Raw genomic sequence first — 25,578 nt, forward strand, 5'->3', positions numbered from 1 at the left:
GAGAATTAACAGGTGTACAATGACTTGAATGCCATCTTTTAAATTATCCCAGCAAGGTGGCAAAGAGAAGCAGTATAGTATAGGAGACATTATCAACATCACTATCTACATTGGTTTTGCTAACCAAACACTAATTACCACTTCTTACCTGCATCCGGGTGTCCTTACACTGGATATTACATATACATTACTACCATAACTAACTACCAACTGTGCTAGGTAAGTATAATTGGCTCCTATCTTGTAAATGAGGAAGGGGAGGTTCAGAGAAATTAAATAGCTTGTCCAACATCCAAGCTTAGCTTTTAAGTAGTTCTAAATCTGAAAATTTAACCAAAAGTGATTACTGAAATAAATACAAAAAACAAACTTTAATTCTAGGTAAAAAAATATATTTTTAAATCAGATTATTAGGTTTTTTTTTCCAGGAATTTGTTATAAACACAGATCCTCTCTAACAAGGCTTGTGCTCAGGAGGTTCAGTTCTGACATGAGAACATTTTGGCAGGTGTTTTGATTGTGCCTGATCATCCCAGGGGTTGTCAGTTCAACAGGTACCATTTTCATTATTCTATCATAAAGGACCTGCATTTTCTGCTTTTCTACTGTAGCGCTTTGAGTTGTCAGCCCTTGTCCTGACTGTTGATGTACAACTTAATACTTTATCCCTTTTAGTATTTTTTTTTGTTCTACTTAATACTATTGGTTGAACTCTGTAATTAACACACAATTATTCTTAGGAGTTCTTCCTTAAAATCAGTACCACACATCCCCCCAACCCCCCACCCCCGCCTTTTCCTCAGGACTCTTGGTGAGACATGACTTGTAATGGCTGTTCCCAGCCTTTACTGCCAATGAGACCTAAGTGATGGGGTTAACAAAACGTTCTTTAAAACAGGCTAGATTAACTGAGAGGCAGAAATGTTTCCTACATTTCTTTTTCTTATTTCATGATGCTCCCATAAGCATCTTGTGGCCATGATACAGTCTGAAAATAGCAGCCATGTGGAAATGCAAGCAAAGCAGAGATGGAGGGTGCCAGATCAACGGGTGCCAGAAGATGCCATGTGCACGGTGCTCTGCCCACCTCTGCACTTACTTGTCATTAGAAAAAAATATATATAATTCTCATTAAGTTGACTTTCTTTCAGGCCTCTGTTATCCACAGTCACACCAACTAATAACTAATCGTCATTCCTAGTGCTGTCATAGCTCCCTCCCTTCAGCGAAGCATTTAACTCTCCACAGAGGGAGGATTTCACAGCTGCCCAGCGTCTCTGCTTGGTTTCCTTAACGTTGCTTTTGCTTAACGAGGAGTTGATTTCTATACCCCAACCTAACTCCATACTGAATTTTCATGAGCCTCGGTTTCTACTTCTATAAAACAGAAATGAGGATGTCTGTTTCACATACCTATGTAGAGAGCACAGCCAATAGTCTATAAAATACTGTTAATAATAATTTTATCTATCATTCATTATTTTAACAAAATAGATTCTTTTATGCTTCATTTCTTTAATGCTTATGCAAGCAGCACCTACTTCTCCTCCTATAACTGGTCACCCCCTTACCTACCCACATCCACAGTATCAACAACTAATGTGCAGAGATGCATATTATAGTTATTTCCTGCATTCAGAATCCCACTGCAGTACCAACTTGCATTATATATATATATTATAATATGTAATATAATATGAAACATAATTATATATTATATATATTACACACACAGACACATCTTTCAGACTGCTATATCTTCTAGTTCTTGGTCACAAGAAGCCATTCCTATAACATTTCCACAAGTAGAAAGAGGGAGTATATTCAAATTTTAATTTTTTCCATTTGTTTCTTTTATTCAGTGAGTCTTCATAGCGATCCCTCACAGATTTCTTACTTGATGCAAAACTGCTGACATCAAGCAAGTTAATTAATAAGCTGAACTAACAGTCTGGAAAGAGCCATTAAATACCAGCCCAACTGACCCGTTGCCCAGGAAAAACAAACCCATCCATCGATGCCACAGCAAGACAGCCAGGCAGGCAGGCTTGGTCCATCTGCAGTTCCACATTCTCAGAGACATCAGGGACATGTGTGGGCCACCTTTGAGTATGTTAAAACATAAGACACATTTGACAACAGATGTCCTAGGGTCACTCAAAAGGAATTGGTGGAAAATTCTACCTGCAATTTTGATGGTAGTGAGTTCCACAAGGATTATAACCATTCTAGGAATCAACAGAGTAAACAAAACAATGAAAAAAATGCTTACTGAGCAAACGTTTTGTCTGCGAGATCCACATTGTTGATTTTGACAATACATTCATTTTCATGAAAGAGCCCCTCCCTCTTGGACCTGCTGTTGTCTTCGATGCCTCGGATGAAGAGTCCTAGAATCCTAGATGGAAAGTTTAGGTTGTAATAGAACTACTGCATAATAAGGCATGCTAATTATCTCTTTCCTCACAACTATTCAGAAGTAAGGGCTGATATGCATTTATGTAAGAAACTACACTTTCTCATCAGGTAATGGTCATTTAAATCCTTAGCTCTCCCCTCTCAAAAACAAAAACAAAAACCCACTAAAAAATAAAAAGCCTTTCCTTTCAAGACAAATATACATAAATACCACGCCAGAGAACAATGTCTGACCCCATTCCTCCTGTCTGCAGTAAAGCAGCTGTAGGTGAAGTTGAGGACACCAAACACTAGGGGGTTGGAGAAGGGCATCCCAGTAGACTGGAATCAGTGGGTCTGAGTTAGCCCTAAGATGGTGACCTCTTGTATGGCAATGGGAGAGGACTGGGTATTCATGGTAATTTTTTTCTGTCTTGGTACTTGTTATAATAATGTACATTTTAAGACTTAACTCTTTAGGCTCAAGACATATTACTCAGTTTAGAGGGAAGTTCAGTCTCATTTGTCGGGGAGACTGAATCAAGTTTGTGTTGAGCATTTTCTTTGTGTTCAGGCAAGAAGAAAATGAGAAAAAGCCACAGGACCAGGATTAGGTGAATTGTTCAGGACAGGGTTGGTGTACAGAAGTTAAAAACCTGGAGACATTTAGAAGCCTAGAGTCAACTTACGATTTGAGAGTTCACACTGAGAAGCCAGTGCCACAGAAAAGGGCCTTGCTCACCAACCAGTGCCCCAGGCTGGTGGAGCTGGAGTACAGCACTCACCACCCACAACTCCACCTACAGCAGTAACATGATGAGGGAAGGGGGCTGTGGGAAAGCTGAAGTGTGAACCAGGACGAGCCTGGGGGCAGAGAGGACTCTGATCAGCTCTTAGGGCTTTGTGGCTATGGCTCAAATCGCATAAATCACAACTAAACCCAAAAGGAAGAGAAACGACACTTGCATCTCTTTCAGCTGCTCCTCATTGAAAGCCTCTCCTTCTCCTTATGGCAGGACAGGGTCCTATTTGTGTTTCAGAGTGAGAAATGTAGACACGTATGTCCTCCAAGAAGCAAGAAACTCCCATCTCTACTTCCCTTGGCCTCTTATTTTTCTACGTTTTCACTCTCTTTTGTATAAGAGCTGTGTGTGCTGCTCCATAGTCCCTTTCCATTAAATTTCAAATCTAAATAAAATATGAGCACATTTTACACAAATAATAAAGTCAACCATAGAAAAAGGGCATCCTATAACGGAAGTATAGGAGGAAGCAATCCTCACGTAGGATCAGCCACAATGTTGAACCTCTGCCTCCAGGGCCTCAGGTGATTTCATGGGCTCAGGTCACCTGAAGACATCAATAGACAAGGCACATGCAGAGATACTCAGCTCTCTGCTGCAGCAATATTAAATGAATAGAGTGTGCTGCTACAGCAGGGAAAACTGTAGAGTCACACTGCCCACCACAAGGATGGCTCAGAGTCAGCAGCCCAAATGTGTGGGCTTCATTTCCAACATATTTGTGTTACCTTTCTTTTTAACATAATATTTAAGAATTGAATTATTTGCTATGCAAAAAAATAAAATAGATCAAAATTGTGTTATGTTTTTCCCTAAATTAAACAGCTCGCTAAGAGTTCACATTTTGGATTTCTGTTATGGTGGATTCACAATAACACGATCCATTAGGAGGCTCACATGTGGTTATAAACTAGTTTATGTAAGTGATATTTTTTTAACAAGCATTCAAGTCTTCCTTTAATTTAATTCAGTACATCATCAGTCATGTAATGTTACTCCCTAGGATTTAATTTCACATTTTGGGAGATGAATTAATTCTTTCAGGCCACTGGGTTGCAATTTAGCTAGCATATTACAGCTGGAGTACGCTATGTGAACCTCCCTGATCTAAATAACCTAACTTTCCATGAAAAATTTATTGACAGAATAAGCCCAACTGTAAAACCCATGTGTCAGAGGTAATTTTGGTAAGATGCAAAACTGACTGATTTTATTATTTCTATCCCTGGCAACAAAACACTGCTGCCCTCTCTACCCCACAGACGGGATGGATCCCCTCCAGTTGCATTTCATCCAGACCTCTATCAGGAAGCTCAGAAAACAAGATTTCGTTATTCTTTTAGCCCCCAATGGTGGGCTGTGGTAGTTGTCTCAGTTGGGAACAAGACTTGTGGGATTTAAAGATTAATCCTGAACAGGAGTTATAGGCCAAAACTAACCAGTTAATTTGCTTTAATGAGCAGTGATAAGGTATACAGGAATCCTCAGCTCTGCAGAACATAACTGGTAATAGTTCTTGTTCTTCCTACAATCCTTCAGGTCCCAACACCTTTTCCTTGCCTCCTGTTCTTCTACTACGTATATCACATGGCATTGACCACTCTACTGCTCAGCACTTTTGCCTGTATGTCTCCTCCTCCCACCTTCTCTCTTTTCCCATCCTTCCTCTCTCGTTCTCAGGGTTCACTGTCTGTACTGTGAAAGGAAGGTTATGCTATCTTTACTGAAAAAAAATGGATATCCTCTTTTTAGTTCTAAAAATTGATATTGACTTTTGACAAAGGAATGAAATTAAGTTGCTTTCTTCTGGCAAGTACTTTAACTATGTTTTGCTTTTTATTACAAAAGCCAATGGCCCCTAATACAACCAACATACAGTGGCCCTGTGCTATGGTAGCTAATCAATTTTTGGAGACATTATCTAGTGCAGGAGCCATTAAGTTTTACTCAGAATGTTCTAGTTTAGATTAGGCTTCATACTTAAACAACAGGTGTGGCAGTATTTTTCTGAAAGAAAAAACAGAAGAATATCTTGGACGCAAAGCCAATTACAGTAGTCTTAGAAAGAATTAAATGTAAATTCTGATTTAAAATAATGACACAAGCCAATAAATGGAAGGAAATTAAGAGCTAAATTACCACTCTGACCTTAACTAAGCCCCTGTGCTCACACAGTGAAACCACGTGGAATTACCAAGTCAGAGACTTCTCTGACAGGCTCTGTATGCAGTTGCATCTACACACATGGGTTGAGTTAGTGAGCTGGTTCAACCGTACTCATTACTTCTTAACTTTTATTGGCTCATGTCTCCACTTCCAGATTATTTTTAATGTTTTTAATTGAATTTCCTTTCTATAATACTAGTAGATAGCAAAAAAAAGGAGAAATATTTCACTAAGTTACTGAACAGCTGACCATGAATTATAATAAAATGTCATTTCTGAATCAGACTTGTTTTGTTTTAGCCAAAATAATAACATGGATAATTTATACATGTATCCATTGTGTGTTTTACAAGGAGCTTTCACATTTTTAAAGCCATTTAATCCCATTAACCTTGATGTGAAAATAAGTATTCACAAGAGGCAAATTTAGAGGACTTACTCAAGGTTATAAAAAAAGAACACAGAATTTTTCTGACTACAGGTCCAACCAATACTCTTTCTACCATTCTACAAGGCTTTTGCTGGGAATCAGAACCAGGAAGAAAAAGGGAGGAAATCAATAAATTCTAGTCTGTTTCCTTCATTTGAACTGAGAGAAGGTGATTTCTCATCTATAGGGTCAGCTCGTTTTCCAAGCTATTGAAACTGAAGTATGGTGACTGTCACATTGTATATTTCCTTGTTGTTTGGAAATTGGGAAGATCTTGTGTTCTATTTCCAGCTTCATTAAACTAAAGGACATGGCAATTTAACCGCTCTGATATTTCACAAAGCTCTATCAGTACATTTCTGCCAAACGACATTAGAATTTCTCATGACAACTGAGTAAATACTCACCCTGTCTGTCAAAAACAACCAGAGTTTGTCCTGTGCCATAACCCATAACATTTATAAACATGCTTATTAACGCATACAGGAAACTAGGTAATGAGAGCCGCTAGCTTTTCAGCTCATTTCATTTTAGGGAACATTCATTCCAGCAAGAGCTTGGCATCAGATGTTATTTGGAAACAACAAAAAAAATGATGACTTTGCAATTAAAGGTAGCAGATGGCTACCTGCTGAATGTGATGCCAACCAAAATATCATGACCAAATCTGTGCTTCTTACTGTATGGCAGAATGAATTGAATAAATATTCAAAGCCAACAAATTAATACTATATAGCCTTTGGGAAAATTTGAGTTCTAGAAATTGCAATATAGTGAGTACAAGTCTGAAGACTTGAGTTTTGTGTGACCTTGGGAAAATCGATGGACTTTTCGGTTCTTTGATATGCTAAGTTAAAATAAAGCATTCTGCCTTTTCAGTGGTGTGTGTAAGAAAACAAATTTGACAATTAATTAAAATCATGTCATATGAGTGAGACACTGATTTTCTTTTAAGTTTCTGACAACTACTGTCAATATCAATCTGGGGCCAGAGCAGTCATCAAGAAAAGTAACTTAATATCTAAAACCGGTTATGAGGGTTGTTAAAACAGTACCAGTGTTAATGCTGAAGCCCACACTTCATTGCCACCATGGGAAGATTTATATGTAGTTAGATGTCAATTTCAAGAAATGCTGACACAATCTAATTACCACTTACCAATGTGGATTTAGCAACATAATGTCTTTAAAATTCCAGAAGGAGGTGGTAAATTATCTTTGAATAAATCTTATTCCAGGAAAAAATTAATAATGTAATGATGCTTTACTTCTATGGCTAAAATTATTTACACATACAGCTTTTGATACAGCTATTAGAATGCTGCACGTTTATTATTCCAGTCATTATTACACCTGTAGAAAATCAGAAAATATCAGCCTGGAATAATCATATTCATTTATTAAAGTGTATTTTGGAGGATTAAAAATGCAGTTACAACATTTGTCTCACATTAGGCTAAAATCTTCACCAAGGATTCTGTTTACTATATATCATTGTCAAGGATCCTTTAAGAAAGTACTTCACACTTCACCATCACGTATAAACGGAGACATTGTGAGTTCTTCTTCCTCATTGCATCCTTGAAGTAAATGATTTCATTTTGTTTTCAGCATATAATTGGGCACCAAAAGTAAATTTTGAGGTGTCCGTCTGAATAATGGATACTCATACTTAATCCTCTTCTGAAAAATGTTTGGGAAAATGAGCTCATCAGGGTTTCATTAGCAAGAGCTTCTGAAACAAAAAAGACATCTTACCTTCCACTAAGAGATGAAAAGAAGGGCACCACATGTATCCCCAAGGGGCCTCCTTCCCCAGAAATCTCCAATGTTCTTGTCATATCACTGGGGCAGAAAGAAGCAAAAGCACAGATGAGACTCTGCTAAAAAACAGATGAGGCACAGTCAACAGTCACCCACCACCTCCCCACCCTGGACTGTGTCAACCACTGTAACTCCCTCAGCTGAGAACAAGTCCGAGGAGACATGCTTTGCTGCTATGTTCAGAAGATCCATGAAATAAAACTTATTTTTACTCCTAGAAGGGGAAGAAATGGAAATGACTACCTACGAAAATAACTTCCTACTTAACTTAATCTGCATACATCAGCATATTTTAAAAGAGGTACACAAAAATGCAATTTCTCCCCAATGACACACACTTGAAAATTCCAGTGCAGGTCGTAAAATAGATGGAACTGAAAATGTCTATTCTTGAGCATAAAGAAGCTTCCTTTTTTTCAGAAGAGATGTGAAATAAAATACTTATTTATTTTTAAAAGCCCAGAATTACATTTTAACAGTTGGTAATACATTTGGGCATGTTCAAAGCAATATAAATCAAAATGTTAACTTCCTTCAGCTGTATTCAGTGGAACAATTCCAAATTTTCACCCCCCCCCCCTTTTTTTTAAGGGTAGAAAAAGAGGTTGCAAAACCTGGAGAAAATGTATTAGAGAGAGAAATAGAAAGCCTGACCTGCCTAACCCACCCCAGATTAAGGGAAGGATGAGCTAGATACATTAATGGATCGTGTATATGACTGAAATATAGAAGATACTGGGAGTTGTCAGGCAATAAAGAGTGGAACTCACAAGTTTCTGTAAAGATGAAAAATAATAACTGTGAACAATTATTGGTGCCTTTAATTGCAGAGAGAAAATAAAATTATCAGAGGAAAATGATAAAGTAGAAGCAAACATCCCCTTTATGGAAATTGTAAGCAGGTCTCTATTGTTTCCTATTTACATGAAAATGACCTGAAACTAAATGTCAAATTAAGAGCTACAGCTGCTGTAAATGCTTTTCTGCTCTAAATTGAAAATGGTGAAATTTTGGCTCCTTGCTGGAAAGTTGAGAACAGCATTAAGAAAGCAAAGTGCCTGATGAATTCACTCTGCGTGAAGTATTCTCTAAATTATCAGCAATCTGAAATAAATATATTAAATATATCCTCATCAATGGATTAGGTTTATGTTTAATTTTTGCAAGCCTATTATCATTAAGAAAGGCAAAAATGAGTAGATGAGTTTTCGGCATTTGTGGAATATGATGGAATTTCAAATTTGCTAATACATTTCAGATGAGTCTTGCCCAGGTATTGCTGATATATGTAAAACTTGTTCAGTCAAGCAAGTTATATCAGAGCCCTGGAATAAAAGGAACAACAAATCTTAGAGCAATAACATGGGTGAAATGATTCTTCTCTGTATGTGTAAGGACATGGCTATTTATATGTACATGGACTGTCATACATAGGTAAGTATTACGAGTCCTGAATATAAAATCTTGGTGGCCAGAAGAAAGTCGCATACATTTTAATGGACCAAAGAGCAATACTTTTTATCTGATTATAGATTCACAGTCCATTTTTAAGCACTCAAGGAAGACGAAACCCAAAGCAGTCACATTCCAAGTTTATGATACTGTTAAAGACTTTTAAAAGCAAAGACTAAAATCTTCTTTAGCCATTGAAACATCTTTATGATGTATTTTTATAGTTTTGCCCTAAAAGCATAACACAAATATTTTCTAATAAATGGATCAAGTATCCATGTGCTGATAGTACCCATCCCTAATCTGGAGGCTTTGAGAAGATAAATGTTTAGTCGGCGAAGAACTGTTATAGTGCCTTCTACGGATTCTCATTTATTTCTGCTTACAAACCTTTCTTTACCTCTACTCAAAACTCCTCCCGTAAAATATAATAAATTCTAATACTTAATGTTTATCCATTTACTTATTTTAAAGGAAGTTATTGTATTTACTGACAGACCGATTCTCTCTACTGGTTGACTCCCCAAACGAATGCCCTAGCCAGGACTGGGCCAGTCTGAAACTAGGAGCTTAGAAGTCAGTCAGGTCTCCCATGCAGCTGACAGGAACCCAAACTATCACTGGCTGCTTCCCAGGATTTGCATTATTAGGAAGCTGGAATAGGGAGCAAAACCAGGACTCAAAACCAGGCATTGCAAAACAGGGTGTGAGCTTAACTACTATTGCCACACAGTAGCCCTAAAACCTACTCTTAGTACTTATCAGAACTGTATTTTTATACCCATTTAATAAAGAAAAACTTATAATTTAAATAACAAATAGCACTAAAATACTAAAAATATCTGGAAGTATGCAGTTTTTAAAGTTTGTTTCTACTTTAGAAAAATCTACTTTTTCGGTAAATTTACTCTGCCATTACACACAATAGTCATGATTCTTTGGCCAGAAGGATTTTTGACAATTGCTAAATTATTATCACAAATGTATTAGTATCCCAGGTGAAAAAGCATAAAAAGCTTTCAATTTTATTGACTCTAATATGCAAGCATTCAAGGTAAATTAGATTTGTTTAATAAAGAATGTTTACACAGACCATGTCTCACCATGTTTTTTTTACATAAAATATGATTTATTATTTGTTTGAAGATGGAATGAAAAGCATTTGAGAAAGGATGTCTCATAGACTAGTTCACTTATTTTTATTTATTTTAAAATAAAAAAAACTCAGTGTTCTAGACAATTGATGGAGCACTGCATAAAGCCGTGAACATGTACACTTCATGGAAGATGAAACATACAGTAATACTCATCAAAAGTATTTGAATACGTATCTCATAAAATAAGAGTGAGATGTTAAAAGAGGCTGATAATGTTATTTGCTTGGAAAATTCCATGGCCGGCACCGCGACTCACTTGGCTAATCCTCTGCCTGTGGCCTGGGAAGGCAGTGGAGGATGGCCTAAGTGCTTGGGCCCTGCACCCGCATGGGAGACCAGGAGAAGCACCTGGCTCCTGGCTTTGGATCAGCGCAGCACGCCGGCCTTAGCGGCCATTTGGGGGTTGAACCAACAGAAGGAAGATCTTTCTCTCTGTCTCTCTCTCTCTCACTGTCTAACTCTGCCTGTCAAAAAATAAAGAAAAGAAAAGAAAAGAAAAGAAAAAAGAAAAATTCCAGAGCACAGTTGAGAAACTAGTGAACAGGACACACACACACACGTGTGCATTTTGGAGGACAGTGCAGACTGTAAGGTGAACTACGAATGGACAATGTAAAATGAGACAGAAAGAATTCTCTAGCAGTAAGAAGTAAAAGGGACCGGAAACTACTTGGGAAAGAAAGACAAAATATGCTTGAAGTAAAGAAAAATGATTTAATTTATAGACTGAAGAAAGGTGAGAATAATTCACTAAGATCAGAGTAACTATCATTTAACAACTTGCTAAGACATACTGAAACAAGCAGATAATCACAAAGCAAGCTAACTGCCCTAAGGTCCACTTGACAATACTGACCCAAATGATCACTAGAACGAGTTGCTACTGGGCTAAGAGCTTAAGACAAACCTATGGGTGAGGCTGTGGGTCAGTGTTTAAAAGTGAGACTGGCATTGTGAATGGCTACCCTACCAGGGATAGATATTAAGTGTTTTGATTGATTTCTATCCAGAAGGAAGGCTTGAAGCTTGAGGCAGGAGAAAGGTCAGAAGCTGCAGATGTTTGCAGGCCTAATTTCTTCACACAAGGCAGATGGACATTTTAAGATTGCTCATCTCAGTCTCAGTGGAAGGACCAGTTGTTGGGGCAAGGGAAAGAGACGACAAGGAGGGGGAGATGCTTTATTGTAGAAGGAAGTCATGATTCATGTTTGTCATTCATGATTTTGGCTTTGTGTCAGGTGTTTCAGTAAGTCATTTAAACTAGGACCCCAGGGCAGATGTGTTTAACCTGGCAGTTACAACATAAATTAGGGTGCTAGCAGCCTATGTCACAGTACTTGGGTTTAATTCCTGGCTCTGCTCCTGATTCCTTGTTAACTCAGACCCTGGGAAGTAGCAGTAATAGCTCTAGAAATAGGGTTCCTGTCAATCACATGGGAGGCCTGGCTTACATTCCCAGCTCTTATTTGGGCCTGGCCCAGCCATAGACATTGTGAGCATTTAGGGAGTGAACCAAAGGATGGGATCCCTATGTCTCTGTCTGCCTCTCAAGGAAAAAAAAAATCCAATACTCAAATTGTAGGTTTCCTCATTTGCACAATGACAACATTGAGATTAGAGAATTCCCCTAATGAAGTTGTTGGTTTTAATGTGAAAAACAGAAAACATAACAAATACACACAACATATCTGGCATATATAAAAATTGAGTAACTGTCAGCCCTTAGCACATTAGTTAGAACTATCAGAGGAACAAATAAGCTTATGAACTAAAATGGAATTGCCTACTGCAGGATTCCCAGTTGTCCATTGATTTCCTTAGTGAGGCTTTAAAACAATTCTCAAATACTGCAGAATTGAGGGACACCCTTCCTCTTTTTTTAAGACTTATTTATTTATTTGAAAGAGTTACAGAGAAAGAGGGAGACACAAACAGAGATAGGGGAGAGAGAGAGAGAGAATAGAGAGAGGGAGGGGGGAGAGGGAGGAAGAGAGGGAGAGAGGGAGGGAGGGGGAGAAAGGGAAGGAGAAGGAGAAGCAGAGGGAGAGGGAGAGGGGGAGAGAGGGGGAGAGAGAGGGAGAGCGAGGGAGAAAGAGGGAGAGAGAATCTTAGTTTCCATCTGCTGGTTCAATCCCCAAATGGTTACAACTGCTTAGGCTGAGCCAGGCCAAAGCCAGGAGACAGGAGCTTCATTTGATCCTCCCACATGGGTGCAGAGGGCCAAGCACTTGGACCATCTCTCACTACTTTCTCAGGTGCATTAGCAGGGAGCTGGATCTGAAGTGGCACCCATATGGTGCCATATGGGATGCTATGATGGCAGGCAGCGGCTCTACCTGCTATGCCACAATGCCAGCCCAAGAGACACATTTTCATCATGATTAAAACGCTGGCAGAGACAAGATGAGGGGGTGTGGCCAGCAGACAGGAGATGGAGATTGGGTGTCTGTCTTCCAGGGCTGGCTAACAGGTTTGTCTTGTGTAACTTCTGACAGATGGAGTGCAAAGGGAAACCTCCAGGAAAGCTTTGCTATTGACCCTGAACTCTCCTTGGTGGTGAAGTGTCTTCTTGACGTGCATGTACCCAGTAAAAACCTAACAAAGAATTCATTGGTGATCACAGTGGGATTCACTTAATTCCTTCAAATTCAACAAATAGGAATTGAGTCATTTCCATGAGAGAAGTTCTGTGAGGACCAAGACAAAAACTCCGAGCTGGAGGAGTTCACCATTGAAGCTAAGGGCTACAACACTAACACAAAATAATACAAAGCAGTAGAGTGACAGGGATGGTAATATAAGGAATCTTTAAAGAGCTCACATAAAATGAACATTAGGGAAGATCTATGTGCAAATTTCCTATTTTTGAATTCATATTTTAAATCCATTTTCCCTCAAATTTTTAAAGTATTCTTATCCCACAGTATATTCTCAATGAACGCAGGCTGTTTTCGGGGAAGCAGTGTGCTAACTGGCTTCTGGTCATTATAACATGACTCACACAATCCATGAAGTAGATATTTACATCACTTCTACCTTAGAAGTAAACGGAGGCATACAGGAGGTTAAGAATTTGTCCAACATCTTACCATTCATAGAGGTTAGAATCAGGACTCAAATTGTGATTTATTGCACTCCAGGAAAGACTGAGGGAGACAACATGGTTCTGAACCTCTCTGACAAGCTAGTTTCAAACAAAAGGCTCTTTCTAAAGTGGTTCAGAAGAACAAGGTACATGATCAGGAAGGGAACTTGGGATCAAGAGTGGTGCAGTGAGGGTTCAGGGCACAGCACTGGAATCCCATCTGTGCCAGTCCAAGTTGTAGCTATTCCACTTCTAATTCATCTCCCTTCTAATGCTCCCGGTAAGCAGCAGATCATGGCCCAAGTTCTTGGGCCCCTGCCACCCACCGATGGAAGATCTGCCTATATATTTTTTCTTTCTTTCTCTCCCTCCTACTCTGATTTTCCTATAAGACAATAAAGTAAATCTTTTTATTTAAAGAAAAGTAGAGAGGAGAAAAGAAAAGAAACTTCCTGCAGGAGGTAGCACTTGAGGTGAGACTCCGCAGGGCAAATGTGTTTTCTATCAGAAAAGGCAGTTGAGGGGATGGAGAGCACACGCTCATGAGAGGTGGCCATTTGCACTGAGCTATTGAGCCATGGTGGACTGATGGCTCATGGACACACAGCTTGGCTGTATGATCAGAGAAGGGAAGGAAGCAGAGAGACAAGGAAAAGGAAGAGGCAGAAGGGACATGGTGGGGTAGGGGAAGGAGAGACATGAAAGAGGTTGGGTATGTAAGGGATAGATCAAACCTTAGAACGGTATGTCAAATTATGAGTCAGAAAATTCTCAATTCCGTAGAAAATGGGGTCACTAAGGTTTCTGAACTAAAGAGCAGTGTGATAAATGTTGTGGCTTAGGAATATTTATCTGGCAGTGATATGTGGGATCAATGAGAAACAGAAAAGCCAAGGGAAAGACTGGTACTTAGACAAGTGTTAGTAAATTATTGCAACAATCTAGCTGAAAGGTAATGGAGGCATAACCAGTGATTGTAGAAATGAAGTGAGAAAACATGAGGGCAGGTCAAAATACTATGAAACAGGCTTGCAAATAATTTTCCCAGTGAATGGTATCATAGGAAAACAGAAGATATGAAAAAATATGATAGTAGTTTCAAGCCTGGAAAAAAGATTGTTCGGAGGAGCTAATTTGAGGAAACAGGAGTTGAGGGATAAGAATTGAGCCAGGAATGTGATAGGAATTAGGGAGGAGGTGAAGGCCTTTTGCACATACTGATTTTATTTGCTTGTTTATTTGTTTGAAAGGCAGAGCAACAGGAAGAGAGAGACCTTCCATCTGCTAGTTTACACCCAAAACAACCACAACAGCCAGGTCAGGGTCAGGCCAGAAACTCCATCCTGCTCTCCTGCATGGATTGCAGGGTCCCAAGCCCTTGAACCATCTTCCATTGCCTACCCAGTCACTTTAGTAGGAAGCTGGATCGGAAGCAGAGGATCCAGGACTCAAACTGGTACTCCAATATGGGATGCCAGCATTGCAAGCAGTGGCTTAACATGCTATGCCACAAAAATGCAACATTGCTTGCTATTTAAAGAAAAGCACAAAGCTCAAAATATAAATAAAACAGAAACAAGAGAGCCGGCGCCGTGGCTCAATAGGCTAACCCTCCACCTTGCGGCGCCGGCACACCGGGTTCTAGTCCCGGTTGGGGCGCCGGATTCTGTCCCGGTTGCCCCTCTTCCAGGCCAGCTCTCTGCTATGGCCAGGGAATGCAGTGGAGGATGGCCCAGGTGCTTGGGCCCTGCACCCCATGGGAGACCAGGAAAAGCACCTGGCTCCTGGCTCCTGCCAGGATCAGCGCGGTGCGCCGGCTGCAGCGGCGGCCATTGGAGGGTGAACCAACGGCAAAGGAAGACCTTTCTCTCTCTGTCTCTCTCTCTCACTGTCCACTCTGCCTGTCAAAAAAAAAAAAAAAAAAAAAAACAAACAAAAAAAAAAACAGAAACAAGAGAAAGCTCTTGCTTTGTTGTATTTTTAAGATCAAAGCAAATTGAGTAATGCTCACAAGAAATATATGAGACTAACAGGAAAACTTCCTTTATACTGTTTTTCTTAAAATAAAGATGTTTGTGTGACTAATGGGTGAGCAGTTAATCATTGTGCTTATGATTTATGGGCCAATGTGCTATATTCATTTAGTTATTCACTCAACAAATATGCCCCCATTACAATCCAAGACCTGTATTAGATGTCAGGAACCCTTTGGAGGATTTATAGTCTTATTTGGGAGAATGACAAATAGTTAGAATAATTGCAATAACAATTCATGCTTATCCAGCCTTTCATTTTGCATTGTACTAAGTCAATGGCCTGTAATATATCTCATTTAATCTTCACAATAATCTCTGTGATCATGATATTTACTTTATATGAGACAAAAATATTCTAAAGAGGCTAATAACTAGTCCAATACTGTACAGGCAGTATGCAGTCGAACCAGTATTCAAACCTAGCACTTATCTAAATCAAAAGGTTTGGACTTGGGATCATTTGATAAATGCTAAGGTTTAGAAATTTTTATCCAGTAGCAATATGTGGTGTCAGAATAAGGAGAACTTGATATTCAAGATAACAAAGCAAGTTACTGCAACAGTCTAGCTGAGAGGTAACAAAGGCTTGAGCATGAAGCAGTTTCAAGCTATTTTGAACTAGACTCTGCAAATAATTTACTTAGCTTCAATGCCACTTACACAGAAATATGCTCATAGTCATATGAAATGCCTGATCCTTCATGCCCCAGAGAATATAAATCATGTAGATCTCTTGTAAGTGGCTTCCTAATTTCTCTTTGTTTTGTCATCATCCCATGCACTAGAGACAACATCCCCTTTTAGAATGATAACCTACAAGCCTTCCTTGGTCAACCGTGCTTTCTATGCTGTTAAGCTATTCTCATCATCTCCCAGCGCACAGTCTGCAAGGGCTGCAGATTTTTACACATGCGACTTTGTGAACTGGACCTCAAACTGACTTCTGCCATGCTTCTCCTCTAGCTGGGCTCACTACATGAAATCTAGCCCTAGTTACATAGCATGAAGTAAAACAGTAGGGACTTAGGGAAGGTACACACAACAGGTAATTTTAGAAGCAATGGGCTGATAGACAACAATAGTAGATGTAGATTGAGGCTCTTGCTGTTAATTAACTGCTCTGAATTTCAGTACTTCGACTTACTAAACGAGATAAAATTCATGCAAAATTCCTGTACTGATAATCATTATCAAAATAAACATAGACATATAATTAAAGAATTTCTAAAAATACCTATACTCTATTTTTCTCCATTCCCTACACCTGGAAACAGATTAGCTAAATTGTTCATGCAGCCATAAATCAAACAATTATTTAGTCTATGATGAGTGTCCACAGAACACTTGGCTAGATGTTAGCCACCTTTTCAAAAACCTAACCTTAAACACATGAAATTAAAGCCAAATAGAGTAAGAATACTACAATTCATTATTCCTACTCCAAAAGCAAATCTTACCAAGCTTCTCAAAAGACAGCATCCTGGAGATTTTAGTTAACAAATTTTAATACTGTACAGCTCATTAATCAAAGAAACAATCTAAATAAAGATGAAGTGTGGGCATATGGCTATAAATTTTAAGTTTGAGGAGAGTCCACACAATAGAGTAATAATGGCTGATCATCTACTTTTTTCAAAATAAAAGAGCTAATTTCATGCACAAATTTGGCATCTATTAGGAACCAGACTTAATGAAAGTAATAAATTGACTGAATGAATGACTACCAGTCTTGGTAGCATCACCTTCTAATGCCAAACTGCACCATCTATTAATATGACGGTATTTTCCATATGCTAAATTTGAAGTAACTTAAGAAAAATACTTGTGATAATAATAATAATAATAGAGATAATGATGGCAATAGCAGTAGCAATAGCAAATGCTCATGGGATTTACTCTTATGCAATCACCGTGCAAAGGGTTTTAGAATACTACCTCATTTGGTCCTCACAGTAACCTATGATGAAGGTTCTAATAATATTTACATTTTACAGTGCAGACAGTAAAGGAAAAGAGGTGAGCAACTTGCCTAGGTTCACAGAATTAGTAACAAATAGCGGAGCTATGACTTGAACATAGGCAGTGACTAGATAGCCATTGTGTTGAAAATTAGTGCAAAGCAAAAAAAGTACAGGTTTAGTACCCATCATTATAAATGTTTGAGATCATAGGAATCTCATATTTTGGAATTTTTTGGATTTTGGGGTGTGTGTGTGTGTGTGTGTGTGTGATTGAGATAATGGGGGCATGGGGCCATAAAATGTGAAATTCAATTATGTTTTATGAATATTTTGCACACATAGAACCTGATGGTAATTTTATGCAATACTTTTAGTATATCCACACTTTGATAACAGTCAATTACATAGGGTGAACTGCAGAATTTTCTACTTGTGGTATCTATCATGTTGGCACTCAAACTAGTTTCAAATTTTGAAGTATTTTGGATTTTCAGATTAGGGATGTTTACTCTGAATTGGGAGACACCAGCGAAACTGCTTTCAAATAAGGAGTCCCTTCACTAAACACCTGAAGAATCCTGACTAGTGGATTACAAGATTATTAAGCAAAACACCAACAGAGCTAGGTCAAACACTCAACTACCATGAACTCTGAAATGTTCACTTTAAACTTTTGTTGAAACATAATTAAGAAAAAGGAATTAAAATCCTCGTTGTTGAAGAGAGCTAGAAAGACTGGGGATCATTTTTGTGTAAGTTTCTCAGTAAATTCTCACATCTCATGTGAAAACAAGGGGAAAGAATAATTCATGATAGAATTGGGGCATGTTCTACTTTATCATTCTACTTACATTGATCTTTCCCATAAAGTTAAAAGACTTACAAACTATTAAAGAAACAAACAAAAAATTGAAATAAAAATCTTCCTCTTATCACTAAGAAAAAAATACCTTGATACATCTTTAGTTTTTGGTGATACTGGCAGTTCAGTCTGTACACCATTCATAATTTCTCCGTCTTCCAAGCTCTGCGTGGAATCCTGTAGGGAAACAGACCCATAAAGATGTAGAAGCTACACAGACAGCACTGAAAATGTGAATGAAATGTCTCAACATGGGAGAGAAAATGATTTTACTCTGTGTGTAGACAGTATGCTCCAATTTCTTTAAAGGCTCGAAACAGGTGTTAATCTTTTGAGTGCTTTTAATGGTCTTTTCTCTACTGTTTGGTTTCTGAAATACTCAAATGGGCCGTTTACACAAGGTAATATGTTAAGAGCTTTGGAATACTCCAGTTGGCTTCCTGCTACTCAACCATTGGCTTTGGGGATTGAGTGATTTAAACCAGTGAGGCAAGTACCAAAGGGAAGGCTCCAATGACAGGAGTCAACGTATTAGCTTTAGTAAACCACATTAGCTTGCAAACCCTGCAATATTAACACTTAAAGGAAGTAAAATTCATTAAAAAAAGTGCTGCCTGGCAGTTACTTCTGTCCCAATGTAGCAATAACACAGCAGAAAGAAAAATCTGGAGTTCTTACTCTGCCATGAGACTGATTGTGAGGATGATCTTTACCAAAGAGAGACTCTAACACTTTCTAACATGGTAAGCACTCTTCCCCTACAGAGACGCATGAGGGTGGAAGAGGTCTTGTACTCCAGGAGAGAGGTGAAGCTGAGTTAGACATTACCCAGAGAAGTAGAGGACGGGAGAGCCTAGGTTCTAGAAAGCATGCCTGATGCCACCCCCTTTATGGAAGAAATTAGTTCTCCTTTAATAGGGCAGTTCTGTGCATTCCCCACTCGTCAGAAGGAGAATCACAAGTAAATTGGTATTCATGACTCCAGTGTCACTGAAACAATAAACCACATAGAGAAGAAGCCATGATCGAAAACACACCTATAAACTGAGCGTTCGTGGAACTGAAGGCTTCATTTCAACAAAAAGGTAAGGCAATACACGGGCTGACGAGGTTAGACATGAGAGACTCAGGATAATACCCCGAAGAAAACAAGACACAGCCAGAGCTGAAGCATTTTGTTGTAGTGAATTGAGTTTAAAAGAAAATAAAAAAGTCTTTTGCTTTTAGCCCAGTATTGGACACATTACAAAACTTCTTAAATGGATAAATTTAAAAAATATTGGAAGCTTTCATTATCACAAATGTCAAGATACTTGATGACCCGGTTTATGCCACAATCATTAACTTTCTTATCTACGTCTCACCCAGACATAACGTGCGTCTACTTTTCTGTATGTCAAGGGCACAACACACAGAAGTCATTGAACTAGTTTTCTAATACTCCATAATATATCACCTCAATCTTAGTAGATAGAAACATTTATTGTTTTCCCTGGTTTTGGTGAATCAGAGACCTACAAGTGCTTGGCTGGGAAGTTCAAGGACTTCTCAAGGGATTGTAGTCAAAATATAGGGACATCATGGGGTCTGCAGCAGCAATCCTCCTGAGTGGAGCTTTAAAGTACATTGATTTTTGTAACAACAGACTTATTGGGATATAATTCATATAACATAAAATTCATCCTTTTAAAAAGTATAATTAAAGTATAATTCACTATTTCTTAGTATACTCACTGTATACCCCTATCTACTGTTGGAACATTGTCATCACCCAGAAAGAGGACTCAGACCTTTGGAATGTATCTTTTATTTATTTATTTAGATTGTATTTATTTATTTGAAAGTCAGACTTACACAGAGAGAGAAGGAGAGCCAGAGAGAGAGGTCTTCCATCTACTGGTTCACTCTCCAGATGGCCCCAATGGCCAGAGCTGCACTGATCTGAAACAAGGAGCCAGGAGCTTCCTCCAGGCCTTCCCACGTGAATGCAGAGACCCAAGGACTTGGGCCATCTTCCACTGCTTTCCCAGACCATAGCAGAGAGCTGGATTGGAAGTGGAGCAGCTGGGTCTTGAACCAGAGCTCCTATGGGATGCCGGCACTGCAGACGTTGGCTTAACCCAGTATGCCACAGTGCCGACCCCTGGGATGTGTCTTTTAAAGTAGAAAAGTTCTTAAGTTTGATGAGTTCCAATTCACTTTTATTTTCTTGTTTGTGATTTTTGGCATTGGATCTAAGAAACACTGCCCTAATACAAAGTCACATAGATTTCTATTATGTCTTCTCCTAAGAGTTTTATTTATTTATTTATTTATTTAAGATAGATTTATTTGATAGGCAGAGTTGCAGAGGCAGAGAGATAACTTCCATCCACTGGTTCACTCCCCAGATGGCTGCAATGGCAGGAGTTGGGCCGATCTGAAGTCAGAAGCCAGGAGCTTTTTCTGTGTCTCCCATGTGGGTTTAGGGTCCCAAGCACTTGAGTCATCTCCCACTGCTTTCACAGGCCACACCAGAGAGCTGGATTGGAAGTGGAGCAGCTGAGTCTTGAACTGGTGTCCATATGGGATGCTGACACTGCAAGTGGTGTGGTTTTTCCCACTACTCCACAGTGTCGGCCTACTATTAGTTCTTAACCATTTAGGTCTATTATGATTTTGAGTTCATTTCTACCTATGATGTAAGGTAGGGGGTCCAAATTCATTTTTTTGTATGTTGATATCTAGGTATGCAAGAATGATTTGTTAAAAAGATTATTCTTTTCCCATTCTACTATCTTGACACCCTGTAAAAAAATAAATTGGTCAAAAATGTAAGAGTTTTTTTTTCTGTACTCTTGAATTCTATTCCTTTGATCTATATGTTTATCCATAGTCCCATACTATACAGTGTTAAGTATTATAGCTCTGTACTAAGTTTTGATATCAGGATACGAGTTTTCCTCCTTTGTTCTTTGTTTTCAATATTTTGGTTATTCTGGGTATTTAACATTTTCATAAGAAATTTAGAATCACATTGTCAATTTCTAAAAAAAGTCAGCTGGGTTTTTGATAGGAATCACATAGAATCTACAGATAAAGTTGGAGAGTAATATTATCTTAATATAGTCCTCTAACCCATGTACAGGTAACAGTGGCAGCTAATTAAAAAGAATGTTCTTTCTGGTTTTATAATTATGCATGAATATATATCCCCAGGGTGTCAAAGAAAATTGGAACATTTGTCATAAAATTTTAACTTATCTATTTTTGCCTCTTTGCTCTCTATTCCAAATGCAGCTTTCTTGTTTATTCTTAACAAAGGGAAGAAAATAATACCCTTTCTGGTCCAGATCCACATTATGCAAGGTTTCCGGTTCTGTTGGCATGGCAAGGAAAGGTTCTATTTATGTTGACAACATTCTTAGTGTCCCTGGCCTATGGCAATGTCAATTACAATTCAAAAGCAATGTGATCATCTGTTGCAGAGCAATCCTGAATGACTGCACTTCTAGAGCAATCATGTCGATAACTACAGACTGAAAAATGAACACTTGGGTATGGCACTGTGGCATAACAGGTAAAGCCACCGCCTGCAGTGCTGGCATCCCATAGGGGCACAGATTTGAGTCCTGGCTGCTCTACTTCTCATTCAGCTCTCTGCTGTGGCCTGGGAAAGCAGTGGAGGATGGCCCAAGTCCGTGGGCCCATGCACCCCTGTGGGAAGAAGGCCCAGGCTCCTGGCTTCGGATCAACGCAGCTCCAGCTGTTGTGGCCAATTGGAGAGTGAACCAGTGGATAGAAGAACTCTCTTTCTCTGGCTCTCCTTCTCTCTCTGTGTAAGTCTGACTTTCAAATAAATAAATAAGTCCAAGAAAAAAATGCACACTCATTCACAGACTTAAATGTCCAAGACAGGAGTTCTGTTTTCACAATAGCATTTAAAAACAAACAAAAAACCTCTTTGTATTGCCTTAGCTATCAAAATGGTACTATCTAGTTTATCACCTCAACTAATGGGCCGTATTTGTCACTTGCCAGAATCATTTCTATACATGGCAGTAACAGAACTCTGGTATTCTCTAGACATGGGTCAGGCAGACAGATGACTGGGCATCCTACAAGGACATAAGCCAATTCCAAACTGACCACAACAACACTGTAGCAGCACAGTGCTTCAAGACTTAAGGACAAAGGCAGCTTATTTTTAATAGTGAACATGGAAACACTTTTCCCCCAAATTAGCAAATAATGGACAAGTGATAATTTAAGAGTACTTAAATTTTTTTTTTCCTTCACTAAATTACAGGGTGACATGGTGAGTCACAAAATCACACATACCAAAAAAAAAATGAAAATGATATTACTTCTCATAGCATACTTAAATAACTTTGAAAAAAATCTGCAAAATGACTTTTAAATTTGGAAAAATGAGGTAAAAACAACTCTGATTATGAAGAACTAGGGTACAAGCAACTGGTACTGAGCAACCTCCATATTTCCTGCCCTTTAGGTTTGAATTAATTATGTGATATCAAATCCTCCAATGTACTCTAGAGAAACAAGTGTTGGAGGCTCTGTAGTTTTAATAATAAAAGTATTATAATCTCTATTTTTTATGTTAAGCTTTTATTTAATAAATATAAATTTTATATGTACAACTTTTGGATTATAGTGGTTCTTCCCCCCATACCCACCCTCCCACCCTCAAACCGTCCCACCTCCTACTCCCTCTCCCATCCCATTCTTCATGCAGATTCATTTTTAATTATCTTTATATAAAGAAGATCAACTCTATACTAAGTAAAGATTTCAACAGTTTGCACCCACACAGACACACAAAGTGCTAAGTACTGTTTGAAGACAAGTTTTACCATTAATTCTCATTGTACAGCACATTAAGGACAGAGGTCCTACATGGGGAGCAAGTGCACAGTGACTCCTGTAGTTAAGAATTGACACTCTTATTTATGACATCAATGATCACCTAAGGCTCTTGAGCTGCCAAGGCTATGGAAGCCTCTTGAGTTCACGAACTCCAACCTTATTTAGACAAGGCCATAATCAAAGTGAAGGTTCTCTTCTCCCTTCAGAGAAGGGTACCTCCTTCTTTGATGGCCCCTCCTTTCCACCGGGATCTCACCCTCAGAGATCTTTCATTTTGGTCATTTTTTTTTTTTTTTGCCAGTGTCTTGGCTTTCCATGCCTGACAATTTCTATTTTTAATGTAACTTAAAATAGATAGATATGGCCAGTTGCACAGATTACAAAGTATAAAGCTATTTCAAAATTTATTTTGTCTCCTCTTTTGTCCACAATTCAGTCTTCTACAACCCAACAAAGTTCAGCAGGGAATCATGGCTTGCCAAATGCACCGAGACCCATAAGACACGTGTCCTTCCCTTCTTCTATCATAGGAGGGAACGGATCCTATGTGACTCTCACGACAGCCAAGTTTAATTACTACAATTTTTGAAAAGTGAACATTTTTAGCAACACGTTCAGATTACGGGAGCATTTCTGACAGCCAGATTGAGTTGGATTTAAACATCGATGCACTATTTTTAGCTTTAAAATCAACACTTACATAAATATTCCCAAACCAATTAGCAGCAGCTGGGAAGTAAAGGTGTTTACATTTGGTTAGCACTGGCGCTAACAACTGCTAGCAAGTGCTCACAGGTTGTATGCAAAGGGCCTGGCACCAGGAGGGCCACCCCCGTGTTCAGGAGCGATCATGGTGTCGGCACCAGGCTATCATTTCATGTTTCACAGTTATACGAGTCACTGATGTCACACAAGAATGTGTTTCATTGTGAAACATCATTAAGTTACACATTTCCAAAGAAACGTCACCTTCTTGATAAAATTGTTGGGAAAAAATGTTGCCCAGATTCTAACTGCATTTCCTTGGTCGGCCGTAGCTACAAAACAAAATTAAAAACAGTTTTATAGTTCGGCTTTTCATTCCTCAGATGAGAACTGAAAGAGATGCCCTGTTTATCAATAGATGGCTTCTTTTGACTCACAGGTGATAATATATGGCCTTCATTATTTTCTTCTCCTTTAATACATTTTTAGCCATAAGTGAAACCACTTGCCTACAAAATTTTAACTGTGAGTCATGTTTCAAAAGCTTAGGTGCATTTTAAGACAAGATTTGCATTCTGAAAAGGCAACTACAAGTTTCTTTTGAAATTGCACATGAATTTTAGAATGAGAGTAATAGAAAAATTATACAGAGAAGATTTGAATGTGCCTGGTGCTCATACATAAACATCATGTAAATTTTAAAATTAAAATTCTGGGCATAATTTCAGAATATTTGTTTTTACTATTCCCAACAAAAATATCTGTGCTAAAGTAAAAACAAACTGCATTTGATAAGCGCACGTATGAAATTACCATGCATTTTTGTAGTCAAACACTGTTACTCAGACTTCGCCTAATATATATTCTTCATGCCATGAGCCATGTCTTCCCATGGGAAATCTCTCACTTAACTGGATACATACCATCCCTATTTCAATCTTAGCAATTTAATGTGCCCACAACTTACCATACACACACATATGCGCACATACTTCAACACCGTTGGCCATTAGATTTTATTCCTATATATCTAGATTTTTGGCAAAATAATTAGATTTAAAACATGCTAAATTACAAGATGCTTAAGGAATACTTATGCATTTGTGTTCCTTTTCTTAAAGTGACTTTTTTTAGTAAGTTACATATATTTATTTATTTGAAAGACAGAGTTATGGAGAAAGAGGGAAGGACAGAGGAAGAGGGAGCAGGAGAAGGGGAGAGAGATGGAGAAAGAGAGAGAGAGAGAGAGAAAGAGATTGTCCATCTGTTGGTTCACTCTCCAAATGAACACAATGGCTGAAGTTGGGCCAGGCCAAACTCAGAAGACAGGAGCTCCTTCCAGGGCTCCTACATGATTGTCAGGGGCCCACCCACTAGGGCCATCTTCCATTGCCTTCCCAGGTACATTAGGAGGGGTTGCTTTGGAAATGGGACAGCCACGACTTGAACTGGTGCCAACATGAGATTCTGGCTTTTATGCCACTATGCTGGGCCCCTTCTGACAGTAACTCTTCAACTTTACCATGGGTTTGAATCACGTGGAGCCCTGCGGTAATGCAGATTGCTGGGCCTTGCCCTCATGGTTCTGACACAGTTGTCTGGAGTGAGGCCAGAGAATCTATATTTCTACCAGTTCTTGCTGCTTTTAGGCCAGCAGCCATACTTTGAAACACTGCCTTATAGTGCTTAGTGCAGATCTACAGTCTGCAAGCAAAGTCCTAAAACAATGTTAATTAACCCTGGAAAAAATGTGCTGATGAGCTAGTCTAGTCAACTCATTTGATGCATAAGGAAAATGAGATAGAGAAAGATGCAATGACTATTTCCTTTTGCA

General features: G+C 38.7%; 1 protein-coding gene across 5 annotated transcripts in view; it reads right to left on the reverse strand.

The window, feature by feature from the left end:
- The window catches only part of PARD3B (par-3 family cell polarity regulator beta), a 1,145,366-nt gene that overhangs the window by 524,630 nt on the left and 595,158 nt on the right, over nt 1-25,578 (reverse strand). For all 5 annotated transcript variants that reach the window (XM_089330006.1, XM_089330005.1, XM_089330004.1 and 2 more), the window contains 3 exons: nt 18,262-18,350; nt 7,555-7,641; nt 2,273-2,398 (listed from right to left, as the gene is read on the reverse strand). In XM_089330006.1, coding sequence (XP_089186132.1) covers nt 2,273-2,398; nt 7,555-7,641; nt 18,262-18,317 — 269 coding nt within the window. In that variant the 5' untranslated portion in view covers nt 18,318-18,350. The remainder of the gene's footprint in view (nt 1-2,272; nt 2,399-7,554; nt 7,642-18,261; nt 18,351-25,578) is intronic.

Source organism: Oryctolagus cuniculus, chromosome 3 (genome assembly GCF_051225735.1).
Source record: "Oryctolagus cuniculus isolate XC-2025 breed Fujian yellow rabbit chromosome 3, ASM5122573v1, whole genome shotgun sequence".
Lineage (NCBI taxonomy): Eukaryota > Metazoa > Chordata > Mammalia > Lagomorpha > Leporidae > Oryctolagus > Oryctolagus cuniculus.